Source organism: Marmota marmota, unplaced genomic scaffold (genome assembly GCF_001458135.2).
Source record: "Marmota marmota marmota unplaced genomic scaffold, marMar, whole genome shotgun sequence".
Lineage (NCBI taxonomy): Eukaryota > Metazoa > Chordata > Mammalia > Rodentia > Sciuridae > Marmota > Marmota marmota.
In genome coordinates, this window is record NW_026000221.1 from 18,726,505 (window position 1) to 18,749,096 (window position 22,592).

At 35.3% G+C, this 22,592-nt stretch overlaps 1 protein-coding gene across 1 annotated transcript; it reads left to right on the forward strand.

The window, feature by feature from the left end:
• Positions 1-1,690: 1,690 nt before the first annotated feature.
• LOC107144659 (60S ribosomal protein L28-like) lies at positions 1,691-2,147 on the forward strand. Its single transcript, XM_048792232.1, has one exon. The coding sequence runs from the start codon at positions 1,724-1,726 to the stop codon at positions 2,093-2,095; it is 372 nt and encodes a 123-aa protein (XP_048648189.1). The 5' UTR covers positions 1,691-1,723; the 3' UTR covers positions 2,096-2,147.
• Positions 2,148-22,592: the final 20,445 nt, after the last annotated feature.

Consider the following 22,592-nt stretch of genomic DNA (forward strand, 5'->3'; position numbering starts at 1 on the left):
GAAGTCAGTGAAGAGAAATGCCTGGAACCCTGTCCCATGTGCAAGGAGACTTGCAATTTCCTTGTGGGGCCCCATTATCACCTGCTTTATCATTTCTTAGCAATCCCACCTCTCCTTTGTCCTCCTGCCATTCTATCTCAACTGCTTGTCAAGTACACTGTAGAAATCATCCTCTTCTCAAAGAGCTATTAATTCCAGGCTATTGTTGTAGCAGAATTTACTACAGGTTTCTCTAGCAGATTGGAATTCTTTTTGGGGAAGAAAATCCTCATATTGAATATAAGATTTCACTGTTCCTACAAATCAATGGATATTTCCTACACAGAGAATTTATCCATGGTAACTGTAATTTTTTTTTCTCTTTCCCATCTCCCTATACAAATTTCTTCTTCTTATTCCCAGCAAATGCTACCTCATCCCCCAAACTAGTTTGTCATGCAGAATAATTTAGATCTCCTTCCTCCCAGTCTGTTTTATATTTGTTTTTCTTCCTGTTGCAAAGGAATCACTTACTCGTCATTTATTTATACCTTGCTTGATTCCACAAAGAATCCACTGTATTACAGGATCACATGCAATAAAAGTAAAAAAAGAAAAACTAAGTACAATAGGAACATAGGTTATGATTAATCCAGTTCTGTTCAGATGGAGTAAAAAATGAGAGGAGAGAAAGTGAGTTCAAATATCAGGGCCAGGAAAGGCATAGATGTTCAAATGTGAGCTTTAGACCTACACTGAGATATAAATGAAACACCAAAAAATGTACCTAGAGTCACACGTCTTTAGACTCCTGATTAACCTGAACAGTTAGCTCAGAGTTTCCAGGTAGCCAAAATCAAAAGGGAAACATGACTAGTTTTATCATTTTTATATCTACAGGCAATAAACATGCCAATTTCCTGAGGATTAATGCAGCTTTGCTTGGTGTTTGCAGCATTTCGTAGACACAGATATTGAGAAATAAGACACTGAGGGCAGGAAAATTAGTTCAGAGGCAAGATTCAAGATAGGAACCAAAAGACTCATGAATAAGGGTGGCTGGAGAACTGTTGGAAAGAACAGAAGGCTAGTTGGAATGAAGATAGGAGACTGGTAACAGTGGCCCAATTTAGGTTGTGAATATGGCCCTCGGTGCTCTGCCATTCAACTTATTTTTTAATTAATTTTTTTAATTTATATATGACAGTGGAATGCATTATAATTCTTATTACACATATAGAGCACAATTTTTCATATCTCTGGCTGTATACAAAGAATATTCACACCAATTCATGTCTTCCTACATGTACTTTGGATGATAATGATCATCACATTTCCCCATCATTTCTAACCCCATGCCCCCTCCCTTCCCCTCCCACCCCTCTGCCCTATCTAGACTTTTGTCTATTCCTCCCGTGCTCCCTCTCCCTATCCCACTATGAAATGGCCTCCTTATATCAAAGAAAACATTTGGCATTTGGGTTTTGGGGATTGGCTAACTTCACTTAGCATTATCTTCTCTAACTCCATCCATCTACCTGCAAATGAAGAGCTAGAAGAAAAGTAGGCCCTAATCTCCATCATGTGGGGTTAGGCCCCAACTTCCTTAATAAGACTCCTTTGGCCCAAGAATTAAAATCAAGAATCAATAAATGGGATGGACTCAAACTAAAAAGATTCTTCTCAGCAAAAGAAACAATCTCAGGCTCTTTCTCTGATCGTCACAGTGAGAGGAGCCTTCTTCATGTCGCTGTACCTGCCGTGGATGGTCCTGTGGAACTGCTCCAGTTTCCTGATCAAGAGAGATAAGCAGACCTACAGCACTGAGCCCAATAACCTGAAGGCCCACAACTCCTTCCACTACAACAGGTTGATTCACCTCAAGACTGTGGGCATGGAGCCCGTGGCCAATGGCAAAGGCTTAGTGGTGATTATGAAACACAGATCCAGCCAGCAAAAGCCAGCTACCTCTTATGTGCGGACCACCATCAGTAAGAACGCACGGGCCACACTCAGCAGCATCAGGCACAGGACTCGCAGAGTCAGTGCCATCCTGCGCAGCCAGAAGCCTGTGATGGTGAAGAAGAACCAGACACGCCCCACTAAGTGCTCCTGAGCCCCATACCTTCTAAAGCACTAAAGAGTTAGCTGACTTTCAAAAAAAGAAAGAAAGAAAAGACACAATCTCTGAGGTGAATAGAGAGCCTACATCTTGGGAGCAAATCTTTACCCCTCACACATCAGATAGAACACTAATCTCAATTTATTTTTAAAAGGAGATTTCTTTTTCTTCCTCTCTCTCTCCTCCTCCTCCCTAATCTCTTCCTCCCCCAATCTTAGGGAAAATAGATTACATTTCTTCCCTATCCTAGGCAGAGTTATCTGTGAGCACACACACACCCTGGGAACCAAGTAATTCAGATGTGGGGGAGGGCACCAGAAAAATCTCAAAAATGACTATCTTCCAAACTAACAACTGAACCACACAACACTTGGAATGTAGCCTTTGAATCTCCTCTTAAGGAGGAAAAAAATAAAAAGCTTGTTCTCCCCGACAGACAGAATCACGGCCCTTTTTTCTCAATACCATGTCCTTGTTATTGCACCCCCTATCTTTCATACCAGACTTAGCAGGAAATGGGATATTCCAACATAGCTGCAGAAGAGTCAGGGACTTCCTTCAGACTCTTTGGATCCCTCCAAGAACCCCTTGTTTCTCACCCTGCAGCTTTATGACTAGGTACCCTTGTGCTGACAATCGTGGAGAGAGTGTGACTGTTTCCTAGTCCCTCAGCCCCACTGACACACATTGGACCCAGAGGCAGGCAGAGCTCTGGGCTAGAACTTTAATATGCCACTCACTTAAATGCTATTTCCCTTAATGGTCTCTATCCAAAGAATAGCCCAGTGAAGGTGACACTGACGATTAACCTATTCGGAGTGTGGGAGGCCCACAAAAATGATGCCTGAATTGTTCCTCAAGAACAATTTGAGTGTGAATAGAAACTGCAAAATAGGCTCTGTCACCCACGAATAAAAGAACCTTATCATACATGCAGAAGTTATTCTTCAAGATTCTCTAGTTAAGGAAGCAGCCTTATACCATGGGTAGATACATATGAGCATGATTTTTCAAACCAATAAAACAAAAGTAACAGGCTTTACCACTGATTGTGTTTATTAAATTGCTCAGCGTGACATTGTTAATAGTCTCAAGAAAACAATTTGGGTGTGCAAAGTGACCCAGAATGGAACCTATTATGATGCCTAAATTGTTCTAAATATCCACTGAGTGGTTTTTTGTTCTGTTTTGTTTTGTTTTTCATGAGTTGCCCTTCAACAAAGGAGATTTTAAAGGCATAGGAAGTAGCTTTGATCCTGCCTTCATTGTAGGGTAATATCAAGTGCACCTTCAAGCAATGCTTGAGTTTTCCAGTGAATATAAGTCATAAAAACACATCTCAGACATGTCTTAGGTATATATCCCTGAGATAAAAAATATATAAGTGTATGAGTTTGTGTATGTGTGTGCATATGTACCACACACATAAACATGAATGGTTTATGTGTGTGGAACGTATGGATATATGTGTATAATGGTATACAGATATGGTTGTATGCACATATTTCTGTATATATATATATATATATATATATATATGTGTGTGTGTGTGTGTGTGTGTGTGTGTGTGTGTATTCTTTATACCAAAACAACCATCAACTGATTCTGCAGTTTTTATTTACTCTGCAAATGTATGAAAATGATGGCAGTATTTGGAAAATCTTTTTATTAGAGAAAATTTCTAATGAATCCAACTTCACTCACTGAGGTAAACACTAGAGATAGGAATTAATATCCCCAGGTTCAACAGTAACATGTGAAAAATGTCCAAAATTCATAGCAAGGGGAATTAGGAGACTATGGAAGAAAAATGACAATGTATACAGAACAGGAAGGAAATCCCAGAGGATAGGCTGTTTGGAAGTCCAATGTCTTGTGTGAATTCCTGTTAAAACAAAACAGCTTTCCTATAAGGACACTTGAGCACACTGACCAGCAGCAGTAAAAATGGACCAGATTTTAGGAGGGGAGAGGAACAAAGGTCAAGAAGGGATAAGCATTTAATATACACCCAAGATAAAGTCAGGTGTTTGCCAAGCATTTAAAATATGCTACCTACCATAAAACATATATAAGAAATTTCCAACCTGAAATAAAAGTGTCTTAATAATGCACTTTAACAACTTGTTAATGCAAAATCTGACCTGACCTAAACTCATTTTATGGCAGAACCTGACATGAAAAGGTGTGAGTCAATTGTAGTATTATTTTTTTAAAATCTGTCTTAATATTTTTTTAAAAAATATTGAATAATTAATATTTGGTACTAAATGATATCAATCTATGCTCAGTATTTTCTTTCTAAACCTGGATACACTTCTGGATTCTGAAATATTTGACCCCAAGAGTTTTAAACTAGGGTTATGGTCTTTTATTAGTAATGATAAGATCTCAATAGGTAATATCAATTTTTATGGGCCTACTAGGGTGCTATTTTGAGCATTTGCTCATTTAGTCCTCATTACACCACTTTGAGATAGAGATGAGGATCCCTGTGGATGGATACAGATATCTAAGGCTTATTGAGGATTATTTACTTGCTCAAGGTTACACAGTTCACAAATATCAAGAATGTCTTTCTTACTTTAAATACCATTCTAAACCCTGTGATCCTTATCAGAAAAGTGTCTGTATGAGCATAAATAGGAGAAAGTACCCAGGATGGAGTGAGGGGATCTATTTCTATGATATTGGTGGCTCAAGGATAATAATCCAGTCAGTCTCAAATCTGTTTATTTTTTAAAGATAATTGAGAATTATTTTAAAATAATTAGCAATGTTAAAAAATAAAAACTTTACAAGAAGATTTGTTTCCTATTTACTCTTCCTGAATCAGTTTTGCAAAGATAGCACCTGAACTATAAAACTTTGGAAACTTCATTCTTTCCTGATGTCTCAACATCTCCTAAAACAGGCCACAAACTTCCCACCCAGGTGACAAGATGGACAATGTGGTAAAGCTGGTGGCTACCACAAGTCCCTTTTTTTCTCTTCCCCTGACTATGACCTAATGACTTCAGAAACATCAAATAAATCCTTTTATTACCTTTGGTTGTGTACTCCCCTGTTCCCCAATAAAGGTGCTGAAGCCCATAAAGTCACTCCCTTTCTTGGTGCCCCACCTACTTGGTTGAACTGGTTCCCTGGGAATTCATTCTTTTCCTACAACCCCTGTGTGGCATGCCAAGTCATCTGTCTCTAGGACCTATGCCTTTCCAGGTGTAATTTTAGTGGCCACATTAGAGTGATCCTTAAAAAATTACACAAGGGTGACTGACTCTCGGTTTTACAGTGTAGCACCTCTCTTTGCTCTTTGACCCGGCAATTCTCAACATGTAATTGGTACCCAACCAAAATAAAGAAAGTACACATGTTCCTGTATTTCCATGAATTTAAAAATCATGAAATTAGCACCTTGGCCAAAACTCCCTCTTTAAAGTTACTTAATAAATATATATTGAATGCATTGATGTTTAATTTATGAAACCTTTGGCTTAGTTATATTTTTTAAAAGGTTATCATGAAACCTCACAGCTTTATTAACAATAATAAATTGCAGAACTCCTCCCAAAGTGATTAAAAAAATGCTTCTGAAGTCTATTCCCTCCTCACATGCTTATCCAAGAAGTAAAAAAGAATTTGCTTGGATAGCAGGTAGCATCTAAACAAAAGATTCTTGGCATATGAAGATATTTAAGATACTTAATAATTATTTAAAAATAATTAGTGGGCTGGGGATGTGGCTCAAGTGGTAGCGTGCTCGCCTGGCATGCGTGTGGCCCGGGTTCGATCCTCAGCACCACATACAAACAAAGATGTTGTGTCCGTCGAAAACTAAAAAATAAATATTAAAACTCTCTCTCTCTCTCTCTCTCTCTCTCTCTTTCTTTAAAAAATAAAAATAAAAAATAAAAATAATTAGCAATGTTAGAAAATAAAAACTTTACAAGAAGATTTATTTGGTTTCTATTCAATATTCCTGAATCAGTTTTGCAAAGATAGCACCTGTACTTTAAAATAAATGAACTATAATACAGAGAGAGAGAGAGAGAGAGAGAGAGAGAGAGAGAGAGAGAGAGAGAGAGAAACAGTCTGCTTGTACTTTTAAATAGAAATAAAATAGGACTGTCTTTTTCAGGAGTAAATTAAATGCTTAACAAGCTGATATCTAGCAGAACGCAAAGCTTTTGGCAATCATCAATTGTGTTAAATACATGGCATTAAGTTAATTGCAAGTTATGTGCCATCTTCATGGGATATATCTCCAAATGGTAGATTTAGGGACATTCCCTTCCATGTTCTAATGGTTTGGTTGGCCATATAATCCAATTAAACACAGAGCATTCAGCCCTCTGCCTAGAAAAGCACCCACATTTAGCAATCTGAAATGAAATGGTTGTGGTGATCACTCTGCCACATACAGTGAGATGTGACAATTTAGAAAGACAATGGGTATGTTAATCTATTCAATGGAGTTTCAAAGCTAGCAGCATTCAAAAGAATAAATAAAAGCATAAGCTCTACAGCTGTTTAGACAGATGAGGCAACAAGAAAACCATTGTGCATTTCCATTCTGTCCTTGTTATCATAGAACAATTGTTTTGCCAGCAGATTAGATCTTTTTTCTTCCCTTTTGTCCTGTTTATGTTGACTTGCAGACTTGTCATTATTTTCTCAGTGTATAACATAGATCATACATTAAGGGATAACTAATAAGTTATACACTACTGGGATTTGTCACGCTGCCAAGGACAATTTGCACAAGACTTAAAACATCTACTTAAGGTGCCTTTAATTCCAGGATTTTCAAAGCAGTAGCTCTATCTTCTGCTTGAAGGCATGCCCATAGTATGCTATTACAGTAAATTTCTCTTGCTTTGATATTAGCAATGTCCTTTAAGTTGTATGTGACTAATGAACACTAGTTTTTACATTTAACTTTTATTGATAATTACTTACTTATACAGTAATTATAGGATCTGTCACCAAAACTTGATTGTAATTTCCTCTGTGACATAGACCACAGCTTATTCTCTGTGCCTCCTGGCTCGTAGGAAAGAGCACTGGATATTCATTGATTTCTGTATTCAGAATAGCTCATGCTAACCTACTCACAACCAGCTTCTTTGAAATTCCCTTTCAAATTCATGGGACTCTACAAGAATTGGCCAATCAATCAAAAGATTTCTAGACCCACATGTGAGACCATTAGAATCTCCTGATCAGCATGATTTTCCAACATGGGTAATTCTTTATCCTTGGACCAATCAGGAGCAAGTCTTACTTGATTTTTCTTCTCCTTCTTCTTCTTCTATTTCTTTATTTTAATTTGAACCTTAAATAGTATGAACAGAGCCCTCAATACTTAGATGCAGGACACCTACACAGTGGGAGGCAGGTCCAAGAAGATACTGACATTAAGAGAGAAGAGAAAACTAGAGTCATAAGCTATGTGTTGTCTGGAGTCATCCCTAAGACTCTTTTCTAGGTCAGATGAGTCAACCAATTCCAATGTTAAGTTTATTGGGGTCAGGCTATTGTCTCTTGCCAAAAAAAAAAAAGTCCTACCTTTAACAACAGTGAGTTTTAAAAAATGGTTGTTGAGGGAAATGTTGGTATGAGAAGGGGATTGGGATTATAACTAGGGAGGTAAGAAGTACAAAGGACTAAGTGGGAATATACTGGTTTTCTATGATTTACTTGGAATCCATTTATTCATCAGAAATTTGATGGATGGCTCCCTACGAAAGGCAAAGCCAAAAATAGTTTGAAGATATCAGAGAAAGAGGGCATTGCCTTGATTATACAGAGTTGAGTGTAACCTTTTATTAATTAAATTATTTACTCACTGATTCACTTATTCAGTTACTTGCTGAGTTCATACAATATGTCAACAACTGTGACAGATGCCGTGGAAGAAAAATGTTCCCTCAGCAAATGGACCTAGGTCCTCAGTATAAATCCCACATAGGTGTCATTTACTACAAGCTGTGATTCTATCCCTTTATAAGACCATAAGAAACCCTGAAAACTTTTAATCCAAAGTTCTTAAAATATTCAATTAAGTGTTTTGTTTTCTTATATTTTTTCTCAAAAATAAATAAATAAATAAAAGTACATCTATGAGTAAATATAATCTGTATAACCTTTGGGATCTTTGAGGCTCAGTCTCTGGTTTTAACATGTAAGAAACCAATTTAATAATATGCAAATGATCCCATGGTGGAAGGGAAACATTGAGTTCTCTAAATGATCTTATGAATGCATCCTGGAAAAAAAAATGATACTTGAATGATAAAGAATATGGAGGCATCCAGGTAAATAGAGAAAAGTATTCCAAACAAATGGAGCAAAATATTCTAAGGACTAGGAGGTAAAAGTTGTCTTGGAACACTGGGACTGTGCAAGAACTGTCATATGTCTGGAGCACAGAGTCTCGGGGGATAATAAAAAATAAGGTTACAGAGTTCAATCTGCTAGCAAGGCTCTGTCCAAGCCCCTGAGCTCCTTGGTGAAACAGTGTAATCTCAAATCTAACACATTTAACAGTAGACAATAAAACAAAGAAAACCAGGGAACAACTCCTAATGCTGAGCTCAGACTTGCAACACACTGCTATCTCAAGAGATTTTTCTTTTGCTGGCTAAGCCTCTTATGTTTGGCACAAAACAACATTGTCAAATATAAGTTTGATTCCAGCAGGAAAAATTAAGATACTCTTGTCCCAGTTATTTACTACAACTGTGCTAAATCGAGACACTTGCTTACCTGACAGTATGCACAAGGAATGCCCTTAGGTTTTCCTATAAAACTTACTTTTGGACTAAGCACATTAATAAAACTGAGGGGCATCAGAACACACAAGGCTGAAAAGAGAAAAAGAAAAAAAAAATGGTGGCATAGTCCCTTGAGCGAATTGCTTCTTTTTATTTCCTATTTACCTAAATTCTAATTTATGTTCATGTGATTGGATGCTCTTTGAGGGGAAAATACAATTTCCCATTCTTTCTACCCTCAATATATTGAATAGTACTTAAAGCCTAATCTTAAAAGTGATCAATCAATATTTGATCAACTGAATTGAAGACCATATTAGTTATCTGCTGCCATGGTGCTCTTATAATCTGGGAGCATGCTCCCCTAAAGCAAGCAATCCAAGATAAAGTGTGAGAAAGCACACAATTTGGAAGACATAACTTTATAAAATCCTAATGTCAGAAGTGACAGTTCATCATTTCTGCCATATTCTTTTCGTTATCGATACTCCTGAACTTATAATGGAGATTTCTCCATTGTAAATTGAAAATACTGTAAGTCAAAAATGCATTCAAATATACCTGACCTACGGATCATCATAGCTTGATAATCCAGCACACTGTAAAGATGTTTATGTGGCAATCAGGTGGCTGACTGGCTGCTGAGCTTGACTTCCACTTTCCAGCATTATGAAAAAGTTTCCAACTGCATATCATTAGCCTCCAAAAAGATCAAACTTCCAAATATATTTTCTGATGAATGTGGGTCATTCTTATACTGAAAAATCCTAAACTAAATTATGGTACTCGGATCATTTGCTTCATTGAGTTAATAAACCCAGCCCACACTTGGGGGCAAGAATTTACACAAGGATGTGAATACCAGGAAACTGGGCTCCTAGTGAGCCACCTTTGAAATTGCCTACCACAAACATTTTAAAGAAAAGCTGAGAAATAAGAATACAGGGCTACTTTGGATGAATTCAGAAAACTTACTGAAAGATGTAGCCCCATAGTGGATAGGGTTAATTATTGTAGACTGAGCAAGTTTAGGGAAGATCATTGCTCTCTGGGTTGATTTCACTTCAGGTCCCCTAAAATCATTAGCATAACCAACCCCAATCCAGCTAGAATGCCAATGATATTTTTGGTGAAAATCAATGAAACAACTGACTTTTATACCTAGTTTTGTTCATAATAAGGAAGTAATCAGATAAGAAAACAGAAATACAGAAGTCAAGAGTGAGGCAGCATATTCCAGAAACTCAGAGAAATTTTGGAAAAAAAAAAAAAAGAATACAGGGAATCATAGCTGTGGAATTAGACTTGAGATCTGTTATAACCAAATAGGAGAAGCACAGAAGTTTCCAACAGTTTCTCTAGTAAGCAGCTTTTTGTGAAATTTTATTTCAGTGCCCATGACATAATGGATAACCTTTTATGAACCAATTCAGTGGAAGTGATAATCATATTTGGGGAGAAGATAAAACTGAAACAAGTAAGGAAATTCTTGCTTTTCCTAATTCTTGAATAGTGCCTGATACAGAGTTATATATTCAACTTGGATGCTTTAATTTTTGTTTTCCAGAGAGACTGAAAGAGGAAATGAATGAGTGTGTTCACACATCTTGTCTCTCTGCAAAGTAGAGGTCTACCATTTTCTGACCGCCTTTCCTTCCGAAATGTGGAATGTTGCATTAGGAAATTTCACCTATCCTTGCCACAGCATATGCTGCTGCCTGACAAACTTCACAGAAATCTAGAAGGGAGTTGGTAAAAGCCTCTCTCAAAAGATTGATTGGCAGCCCAATCACCCTCTCCCAATAAAAGTTACAAAGAGAAACAATTAGTTAAAGTCAGCAAAGTACAGAAGCAGAAGACATAGTAACTAAGCTGCCTTAATGACGAAACTTCTACAATATGTATTTCAAAAACATCAGACCACTAAACTCTCCATATTGTGTAGATACTCATAGGACAGACTCTAATTTTTAGAAAGATTCTAGTTTGTAATGAGAATTGATTGTGGCTATCAAAGTTCCCTCTTTTTCTTTATTTCTTTAAAAAATGTGGTTATTAATAATGTATTGTCATTAAATTTCTATTATCTAAGCTCAAAGAGTGTGTAATTTGGCTCTTGGTTACAAGTGAATATAAGCTCTTTACTCCTTAAGAGCAACGATCATAGGAAAGTTGTTCCCTGGTCACTGGTCTTAACAGCAGCTGCTCCCAGGATAAGTTCTTGGCAGCTCACCTTAGATGGCAAACTTCACAAGGGAAAGAAGTGTATTTATCTAATTCACTAATGTATCCCACATACCATAATTTCTGGAGTATAGTACATTCTTAATAAATATTCATCAAGTGACTATCTAATGAATTGGCATCATTTTCAAAACCTCATTATAAACAGGATATGAATTTTCATTCTCTCTTGCCCTGATTTAATAGGCTCAAATTCCTTTAGTAAATCATGCATTGCATAAAAATCCTGTCACTAAAGACAAAAGCAATTCATGTTCTGTTTGCATTTTTTCTTATTTCCTTCCGCTCATTCTTTCTTTCTTTCCATTGATGCTTTTGAGTTCCAATAATAATGGCATCTAGGGTGGATCTCTCACATAAAACTTCAATGGAATTGAGAATCAGATTTTTTCAGAGAAGGAAAAAAAAAACAGTAAAATGGCAAAAAAAAATCCTTGGTTTTTCAATTTTACATATAAGAATGAAAGGGTCTTCCTGACTTGTTTAACATCTTTTGTATAATTTAGTTTTATAATATGTCAAACACCTGTAGTGCAACATCTCACATCCTCTCCAACTGCCTTTTAATCCAACTATTACTGAAGCAAATGAGCTTCCCACAGGTTTACAAGGGTTTATACAGGTGATATTTCTATCTGAAATATATTATCTAATTTTCTATTTCTGCCATAGGTATTTTGTATAAAGACACCACCTAAATGTATCTGCCATGGACTCACATAATACCCAGCTTAGAGGAAACTTGAAAATCTGTAATAGGATACTCCAGAGAAAAATAATGAATAGGCTCTATCTACCTATTGATTCATTTAGTAGAAGGAATTGGCTTTATTAATTAGTTTTTTTTAATTTTTATTAAAAATTATTTTTTCCTGCAATCTGTACATGTGGTAAAAATGGGAGTTCATAACCCACTTGATTCAAATGTATGAAATATGATATGTCAAGAGCATTGTAATGTTTTGAGCAACCAATAAAATAAATAAATTTTATTAAAATTTATTTTATTAGTCTTTATTAAATAATAAATTTATAATTAATAACTAAATATTAATTGATTAATTTGCCTTTATTAATTAAAGAGACTTGCAAGTCCATGATGTATATAATTGATGTCTAAGTTGAAGTGAGAAGGTGTCAGTCTGCTGTTGAACCAGGAAAAGCCCTAATTGAAGGCCATTAGGCAAGAAAATTTTCCCTTACTTGGACGACAAAGGCCAGCCTCTGTTACCATACAGAACTTCAACTGATTGGATGTTATATATATTATATAATATTTTGCAGGGCAACCTGCTTTACTCATTCTATGAATTTCAATGTTAATCTCATCCAAAAACACCAAGAATCAAGTTTGGCCAAACACCCAGGCACTCTGGCCCAGTCAAGTTGACATACAAAGTCAATTGTCACATAGCCCGTGGGGAAAAATCTGGAAATTGGGAAATGGAAGAGTGGTTAAATGTCCCCCTCTCCACACTTCAGGTGAGCCATTGTGAGGCATCTTCTTATGATACCTCAGAGTCTCAGCATGAGCAAGCACTGGCAGCCAATTCACCCACCATGATGTTAGCTTCGCCCAACCTCAGGGCCCATTTCATCCTCTTCAGCATTCCATTCTCCTCTCCATGTCCCCTGTCATTTTTTTTTTCAAATAAATTATCTCTACTCATGTCTTGGACTCTGATTCCTGGGGAAGAAAGCCAGTTAATATATTAAGATAATCAGGGAATTCGTTTATACATTTTCTGTTGGCAATGCAAAATTATCTTCCATATATGTTGTATTTTGTGGACTGAAATGCTTACTACCCAAGCATGGTCTTTGGGTCTACATATCAAATATCTGCAAAGAAAGAACTGACTATAGATATGAAAACTCCCTGAGTTTGGTTATACAAACAAAACTTTAAGAAATAGATCTAGATTTCTTACCTAATAACATTTGTTTCAATTTAATGAACACCCTTCATTATTTACTATGGAACAGATTTGGTACAGATACTCTTTAAGTTTTTGTTTGGGAATATAGTTCTCTCATTTCTGAATGACAGTTTTGCTGGGTAGAGTATTCTTGTTTGGTAGATTTTTTTTTTCTAAAGTATTGTGAAAATCACATGCTACTTTTTCCCGGATTGTAAGGTTTCTTGGGAGAAGCCTGCTGTCAGGTAAATTGGGACACCATTGTGTGCTCTTTGTTTCTTTCTCTTGCAGCCTTGAGAATTTTCTCTGTACCTTTCATCTATGAAAGGTTGATCATAATATCTCTTTGGGTAGATTTGGTTGTTAAATCTGAGTGGTGACCATGACCTTCCTGTATATGGATATTTTTATCCTTCTCTAGGCCTGGGAAGTTTTCTGCTAAATTCTCTTTGAATAAACTTTCTACTCTTTTGTCATTCTCAAATCCCCCGTGAGCTCCAAAACCTGAAATATTTGTTTTTAATGATATTCCAAATTATCAATAGGATTTTTTTCATTCCTCTTCATTCTTCTATTTTTTTCTCTTCACTATATTTTCAAATCACGGATCTTCAAACTCACTAATTCTTCTTTCTATCTGATCTATCCTAATGTTGATGCCTTCCATTATATTTTAACTTCCTTTTTCAGAACAAGGATTTTTAAAGAAGTGGTTTCATATCTTTCTGTTCAGTTTCTCTGTTAGAGTATTGAAATTTTTCTGTGTTTTCTTGAAGCCTTTTGAATTTCCTCTTTTAAATTCTCCATCTGAGAGTTTCCTCACATTAGTTATTCTCTGTTTTATTTCCGGCTTTTTATTTTGACCATGAGGTGAGGTCATGGTTTCACAAAAGCCCTTAATGTACACAGAAAGATTAAGTATTTATTCCAGTCTTCATAATCTGGCTTTAGTTGTGCCTGTCTTCATTAAAACATAAGATTCTTCAAGGCAGAGAATGCATCTGCTTGGAATCTGGCTTTAGTTGTGCCTGTCTTCACTAAAACATAAGATTCTTCAAGACAGAGAATGCATCTGCTTGTACAGACTGATCCCTAAATATCAGACATGCTGAGTGAAGGGCTATAAGACCACTAAAGTAGTTAGAAATCAGATTTGGCTCACCTTAAAACCCAAGTCAACCCCCTGGCCCTTTGCTTTGTTGTGTTCTATAGGAAAATATTATTCAGCTTGTTTTGATTCTAAATCCTTGAATTAGATCACAAAAGCAAAATTACTATATCATAGGATAACATATCCACATCATTATAATTAATCAGACATAAAACTGAACCTCAACTATCAAATAGAAAATGAAAATAGTACTCCATGCTCCAAAATAGATGAGAATTCATAAGGACATTCTATTTTAATTTACACTCACACCCACTGTGCTAATAATAATAAATCTATGATAGCACATACACCTTTCAGTGATAGTCCCTATTTTTTAACTATATCATGTTTGTTGTTTCTCTGCTAGGAGTATGTTGTCTGTTAGTATACAAAATGACCAGGTTAAATTACTTCCAAGAAATCTAGAAATCTATCTGACTGCCACAAAAACCAATCAAAGCCTATTAGCAAAATTCAATAGTGTCAGTACTCTACACAAATTAATATGAAATTACCTTAATTCAAAGATGCTTAGAAGTTTCAAAGAATTATCAATACATGTGGTTAGATATTTTAAACTTTAAAAAATAATTACTCTTATTTACAATTTTATGAGTGTTTGAAGTCTCAGAACTCCATATTGGGAAAAGCTGAATATAAAGACTATAGTTACTATGCTGAAACAGTAAATATATTCCTTTTTGCAGATAGGACATATTGAAAAAAGATATTTCTGAGTTTGTAATTCCATGCATACCTTGATCCATTGTAACCATTTACTCCTATACCATTTATTAAGGCCATGGGGTTGGAGAACATCAAAGAGGCTGCATTATAATTTTTTTTTTAAGAATAAGGAATCTGGAGTCTGACTAGATGGGTTTGAATATTGATTTACATTCTTATTTGCCATAGACTCATGACTAAGATTCTTGACTGCCCTTTACCTGTCAAAAACTTCAAGTTTGTGCCCGCCCCCAAATCTATAAGATATGTCTTAAACACTAATGAAATGGTATTTGCAGATTGTGTTTGGGAAGGCAATTAGATTTAGATAAAGTTATATGGGTGGGGTCCTCATTATTGAATTAGTGCCCTTATAGGAAGAGACACCACAGTACCATCTCTCTCCTTTGATGCTCTCTCAAAGAAGAGGTCTTGTGAGCATTCAGAAAGAAAAAAAGAAAAAAAAGCAGCCATCTGAAACATGAGGAGAGAGACTTCATCAGAAAGTGACCATGTTGGTATCCTAATATCAGTCTTCCAGGTTCCAGAACTGTAAGAAACCAAATGTCTGTTGATAAGCCCATCCTATCTACCCATCTACGGTATTTTTTATTGAAATGCAAATGAAGACAGTACTTAGATTTCCCATCTGTAAAATAGTACACCAGTAGTATGTTTTTAGCATATTGTATTATTGCAAGAGTTAAATGAGTGAGAATGGTACTTAGTAGGAAGTAAGAGAGAATATAAATTATTTTTATTTCTTTGCTTAAAAATAGATTTGAAGTTAATCTCTCTCAGTTATATTATTATCTGTTTAAAAAAGGAGATTGTCCCAATCCTACAGTGTTTCAAAGGCTCTTATTTTCTGTTGCAGAAGGGATGTGATCATTGTTTTCATATTTTTTCAAATTCTAAAGGATTTGAGATTATGAGGTCTATAAATAAAATCCCCTGAGTTAAGCCTGTATATATGACTGCTAACTGAATTTTCCTTTTCACTGTGTTCCATAAGGTCAAACATGTAATATTTAAAAAGTCCAATAATGGTTTGGAGATGCAGTTAAATGGAGCAAACTAGAGATGCACCAGGCTTACCCTAAGCAAGAAAACACACAGGGAACTTACAGTGTATGTCAGCTTATTCTGGAATATGAAATCTGAAACCCTTGACAAAATGGCATCAGGCGTTAAGTTATATTTTGGAGAGGCAATGACACTGAATATACCTTGACAGTCCATCTGGTAAATGTGAATGTCATTTAGCAGTCTATTTCCCAAAGAGTGGCATGCTAACATCTCAATAAAATAAGAATGCAGGTATGATGTCAATCATTCCATGCCTTCTCAGTTTCCAAGGGACTAGTCTCATCTGCAATCATGAGGAAAAAAAATATATTCTCCTCAAAAGATGAAAATATTAGCGCACCAAGTAACACTACCCAGAATATCATCAATAAATAAAATCTGCTTTCAAGAATTTGGCAAATGTTAGCTGACTTTTTAAAGGAATTAACATTAACCCAAACCTTTTTAAACTTATCTTCCTTAATATATCTGGTAGATGGAGAAATAGTTCAACAGCTATCACCAATTTCCTATTTCCCTGCTAGTATTTTACAAGAGAAGATAGAACATGAATTTACTTTTGTGACCTCTCTCACAAATTCCAAGCACATGCTATTTGGGGCCAATGTAACATAAAGAGAAGTCTCTTGGCATAGAGGAATAAGAGGGGGTATCTACTCCAGGAAAATCACTATTTTTTTTTTTCTGATTATTTCTCCAATCCCAATGCCTTCCTGTCTTTACAAGAAATCATGAGGCATCATCTTGTGAACCTGAGGCATTTGGTCCAGTCCCTGTCTGACAATGCCAGAAGTTGAACTATATCAGAAAAATCAGGAATGTTCCACATCTCAAATGGAGAGTCCCTGTGATAAAAGGTTCACACCCATAAATTTGATTCCCTGTCATTAGGCTCATGAATATACATGGCAAAGGGGCTTTCCAGATGGAATTAAGTTATGGACTCAAAATAGAAAGATTACCCCAAGGGTCTAATCTTATCACTTGAGCCCTTAACATGTTTCTCTGATTGGAGTGAGTCAGAAAAAGGCAATAGAAAGGAAGACAGAGGAAAGATAAAACAGTTTTAAAGATAAAATGGATTTCACCTGTCCCACTAGCTTTGTGCCCAGAGAATATGGGTGTTATGGATTAGGTGTGGTATCCCCAAAAAAGTTCACAAGTGAGACAATGCAAGAAGGGTTGGAGGAGAAATGATTGGGCTGTGAGTGAATTAATCCCAATCAGTGAATTAATTCTCTGGTAGGGATTAACTGAGTGGTAACTGAAGTACTAGGGTAGGACTGGAGGAAGTGGAAATTAGAGATGTGGCTCTGGGGTAGAGATAATTCTCTCAGCTTTCTGATCATTATATGAGCCATGTACCCCGCCATACTCTTCCGCCATGATGTTCAGCCTAACCTCTAGCACTGAGGAATAGAGCTGGCCTTCTACGGACTAAGACCTCTGAAACTGGAAGCCCTGAAACTTTTTCTTCTGTATAGTTGTGCTGGTAAGGTCATTCAGTCACTGGAGCAAAAAAGCTAACTAAAACAATATCTGAACACTAAAAGCTGAGAACCATCCCTGGGCACCAGTTATCAAGTAAATGGGAACCTCAGTCCTCAATCAAATGGAGCTAAACTTTGCAAACTTCATAAATAAGAAATTGAAGCAACTTCTTCCTGAACACTCCAGTGGAAAAAAGTGGGCTGACCAACACCTTGATCTCCATTTTAACATAAACAAGAGCAATAACAACAACAAAAAAATCATATGGGCCCATGAGACATTCAAACCATAGGACTATGAGATATTTATGTTTATTCAAACAACTAAGTGGTAGTATTTTTTACAGCAGCAACAGGAGACAAATATACTTCCCTATAACAACTTTAGGTAATAATGTGTTATGGAAAATAGGCCACTCTATGGAATCAAATATTAAAAATAATGATAATAACTACAATGGCAATAACAACAAATATTAGCAAGATTTGCTATTATTACATGTCAGGTTCTGTTCTAGAACAAATAAGACAGACTAGGGCAGAGTTTCCTTTGAGTTTATGTCTTAGTAGAAAAAAAAAAAGAGATGGTAAAGAAATACCAAAGAAAAATCTTTGTGTTACAGAAATAATTAAAATAGGGCAATTTAAAAGCTATTTTCTTGTCAAATAATTTATATTGTCAGGGAGAACCTCTTGCGGAGGTAATATCTAAGTGAAATCTGAATGATAAGAAAAAGAAACTAATAAATCTTTGTAAGGAGGGTATACAAAGGTTTACAGGGCTTAGTGTCTGGCAGGTAGAACTATCACAGGTGAGAAAGAGATGGTAAAAAAGAAAGGCAAGAAGTCTGAGAATGGGGACAAGGGAAGATTGCAAAAGGTCTCATCAGTCATGCACAGATTAGTTTATTTTTTATTTTTGCAATATTTTATTCTTAAGGCAATGGGAAGGTGTGTTTTTTTGTTTTTGTTTTTTGTTTTTTGTTTTTTTTAATGTGGTGCTAATGATCGAACCCAGTAGAGGAAAATGATTTAAATCATGTTTTAAATGATTACTGGTTGTATAGGACACACATTGAGAAGACTGATAGATGACCATGGGAACAGGTAGCCAGGTGCACAGAATGATTAAGGTTTAGACCAATGTGGCAACTTAAGTGCTAGAGTTAACTGGATGGTTTAAGATTGTTTTAGACACAGATTAAATAGGACTTTCTGAAGCATTTGATGTGGAGGTGAGGGTAAAAACAGACTCAAGAGTAATATTAAGTTTTTACTTTGAGCAGCTGTGTGGATAATAATTCAGAAAATTAAGAAGGAAAAAAATGCTTAGCAGGTGGGTTGGATAGGGTGAGAAATCAATTATGATTTGGCTATTTAAAATTTGAGATGCCTATTAGCTTGTTTATGGGATAATTTGAATATCTATTGGACAATATTCCCCATATTTAATTTTTAGACATTACACCTATTTTTTTTTTTTGTGATTTCTTTAAACTATTTGCACATTCCATGTTTACTTCTTTTCCTCTAAACAAAAATCAATTTTCACTTGGTGCATTTTAAAGGAATATATTAAGGAAAACAGACAATTCATCCACTTTATTTTTACAGTAGTCACATAAAAAGAAGATAATCATAGAAATTAAAACTGATATTTTTACGTTTGGTTTCTATTGCATATGTAATGCTCTGAACATGTAGTCAGATCATTTAGTAAAGATATACAGAAAGGAGTTAAGATATTAGCAAGTATTAATTTGATGTGAAAGTCACAATACTTATAAAATAAAAGACATGCCTTTTCAGTATCCTTATTTTTTTAATAAATTTATTTTTTAGTTATAGTTAGGCACAATACCTTTATTTTTTTTAATGTGGTGCTGAGGATCGAACCCAGGGCCTCACACATGCTAGGCAAGTACTCTACTGCTGAGCCATATCCCAGCCCCTCAGTCTCCTTAACTTCTATTGATTATTTCAAGAATGATTTTTTCCCTTACAGGAGATCTATAGAATATAATGTCGTATCTATTTGCCACCTAAATTTTTCTCACCTAGTGATCATAATCTTTGGGTGGTACATGACTGACATCTTAGAATACTGTTAAAGGCCTTAGATATTAAATCCATACATAATGAGAGAGGAAGGCATAATTATAACTCAAAACATTAATTTCTGATACTCAAGCATTTGAAGGGACAATAAATGTTTTCCAAAGGTATCAAAAATTTATTATGTGCCAGGCACTGAAATGATACTAGTATGTCATTAAATCTAAGTCAAGAACAATTTGTATTCTGTTAAATCTCTACCTTGTTCCATTGCTGGCCCTGCTCACCTGTGTAAATCAGATAGGGTTTTCCCTTGCCTCTTCAATTCAAGCTAAAAATAGTTTCCAAGCCCCAAACACTTTCTTAACACATCAGCACTTAAATCACAAGCATGCTTTGTCCATGCTCTGCTTCTTCAGTTATACAGCCAAGCTGGGGGGAAATTTTGCAAGAAGCATCAAAATGTGCTCCTTCCACCAGATTGACCCCAGCCAACTTCACTCACTCAAAAAGCTCTCGATGTAGGAGCTTTTCTAGAGTGCTCTGTTAACTTCGAATATATCAAGAAATTTTAACTTTAAGATGAAAATTCTGGATTTAAAATATGATAAAGCCCCTAGTTACACTTTGCCTTCTAGAGATGATGGTGAGCTTGTGTGTATGTGAGAGCTGGGGTAAGAAGATTGCATCTGGTGATTTCTGCTGCTCAAATATTTCTCCCAAATTCAATGAAAAACAAAATTCGGTCTGTTATTGTTTTCTGCACTCCCTTCATTACCTACATATGAATCACTAACTGTATTGTCTAATTATAACTTCTTGAATCAGCTAATGGGAGGGACTAATTAGTGCATTGTGAAAAGGGAAATGATGAGCCTTACTCATTCTTCTCCTCTGGAACCCTTGCACAGCCAAAGTTTTGTAAGCTTCTAGGAATGAACTGGTGAACTAGCATAGCTGGTCCTGCCTTCATAAGCCCAGCCATCATGCTGAAGTTTTCCAGTGCCTTCACAATGATTAAAGTAGTAAATTTAGCAGGGCTTATCGAAAGTCCTTACAGACTGGTGTCATGTTCTCTCGTTCAGTTTCTTTGGAGAAGCCATCTATCTGAAGAAGAAGGCTATAGAGAGTGGTATTAGAATATGTAGGAGTTACTGGCCTGTTCATTAACAAGGAATAACTTATTTGGGCTGGGCATCTGGCTCAGGAATAGTTTTTCTGACTAGAAACCTCAATGCATGAAAATAAATGTCAAATCTCCCACACTGATGTTTATGTTCACAACATAAACGTGTTTTATTTTTCCTTTCACAACTGCACAGTCAACTACTTTAAGTCTTTCATGCATCCATCAGAGACTCTCTTTTGACACACCTAATTATTTCTACATTTGACTCAGGTATGTCTCTTTTTTTCATAGACCTATATTGTTTTTCTATTCCCTCTCCAAAGTCTAATGCAATGAAATATATGCATGCTTGTACATGCTTTTGTTTTATATAAAGATATACTTCTCTCACAAACACAATTGGTAACACAGCTGAAAATTAACTATGCCTCATGGTATCACATTAGCTAACTCAAAATGTTTATTCATCAGCAAACAAATTTGTATATAAGGGCAAAGCCAAAATATTCAAGTATGGAAAATGGGCACTTGTTTTATTTTAAATTCAAATGGCAAAAAAGAAAAAAAAGCAATGACCCATGATATTGGAACCCTGTGTCTGCTTCTAGGGATCTCATATTATTGCAATGAATTTTTAAATCACAGGTACATGCATATTTTCTCAATAAACACATGCTAACATTACAATGACTAGTTTTGAAAAAATGATTTAGTTTTTAGCATCTAATTGCATATTTCACAGTGTTTCTCAAAGTGTGTCTCTTAGATCAATTTCATTAGTTATCACTTAGAACTTAGAAATGCAAATTCTTATATACCACTTCATTATGAGAAACTATGGATAGGGTCCAGTAATCTGTGTTTTTCAAAGGTCACCAGTTGATTCTGAGGCATATTAAAGTTGTAAAAGCATAAACCTATAAAAGGCATAAGAGGACCATCACTTTTGCATCAATGCAAATTATTGAAATTTAGCCTAATGATAGGATTATGGATTTTGGAAGTATCTAAAGATGTATCCAATGAGATGTTCATCACAGAATGGTTTATAATTGTGGATCAATTATAATAAGTGATGATTGTTTTATAAAAAGAATAATGTCATGGGAAACATTAATGATTTGTTATTTAATAAAAAGGACTTTTAACTAGTAAGTCCAAGACTGTCCCAGTTTTCTCAAAAGCATACAAATGACTACATACAAATGTTGAGGTTATTCATTAAAATAATCAAACTAATTTTAAAATCTTACATATCTTAAGATCATGAATGTTCATGATTTTCTTCTTTATATAAACATCAAGATTCTATAATATAGGTACAAATATGTATGTACTTAGGCATATGTATATCTATATGCACATGCACATGTTTACTTTTGTTCTCAATTGAGAAGTTTTGCTCAATTGAACACCTACATCAGATAAACTTTTACCTGATTGTAAAATATGAAAAATATTTTCACTTAATATGAGCACAGAATTAAAATCTGCAACTTATTCATGTATTGCATTTGGCACTCTTTATATTTGATACCATATTCACTAGAAAATAATTTTTGTAACATATTTACACTTGAGTACAAACAGAACATAAGAATGTTCCTTGTGAAGACTAAAAGTATACTTTATAAATAAGATTTTTACCAGAATAAAGGATATATACATGCTGCAGAAAAAAATTTATCATGTCAGAAATAATAATGCAAATTTTACTTAACTAATATTCTTGGAGTTCCCACTCCTTAAGTTTCTTTGGGTTGCCTCTTATTCATGTATTCTTTGCAAATAATATAATGAAGTAACTTATTTGTTATCATATTTTTGAATATTTTCAACTATTAGTCATTTTTTATTTTTAATGAAAGAACTCTTTAAAATTGTGAATAACCTTTTGACATCACTGGTTT

Bases quoted from the DNA above. Each gene is read 5' to 3' on its own strand.
- LOC107144659 (XM_048792232.1), top strand. From the start codon at position 1,724: ATGTCGCTGTACCTGCCGTGGATGGTCCTGTGGAACTGCTCCAGTTTC.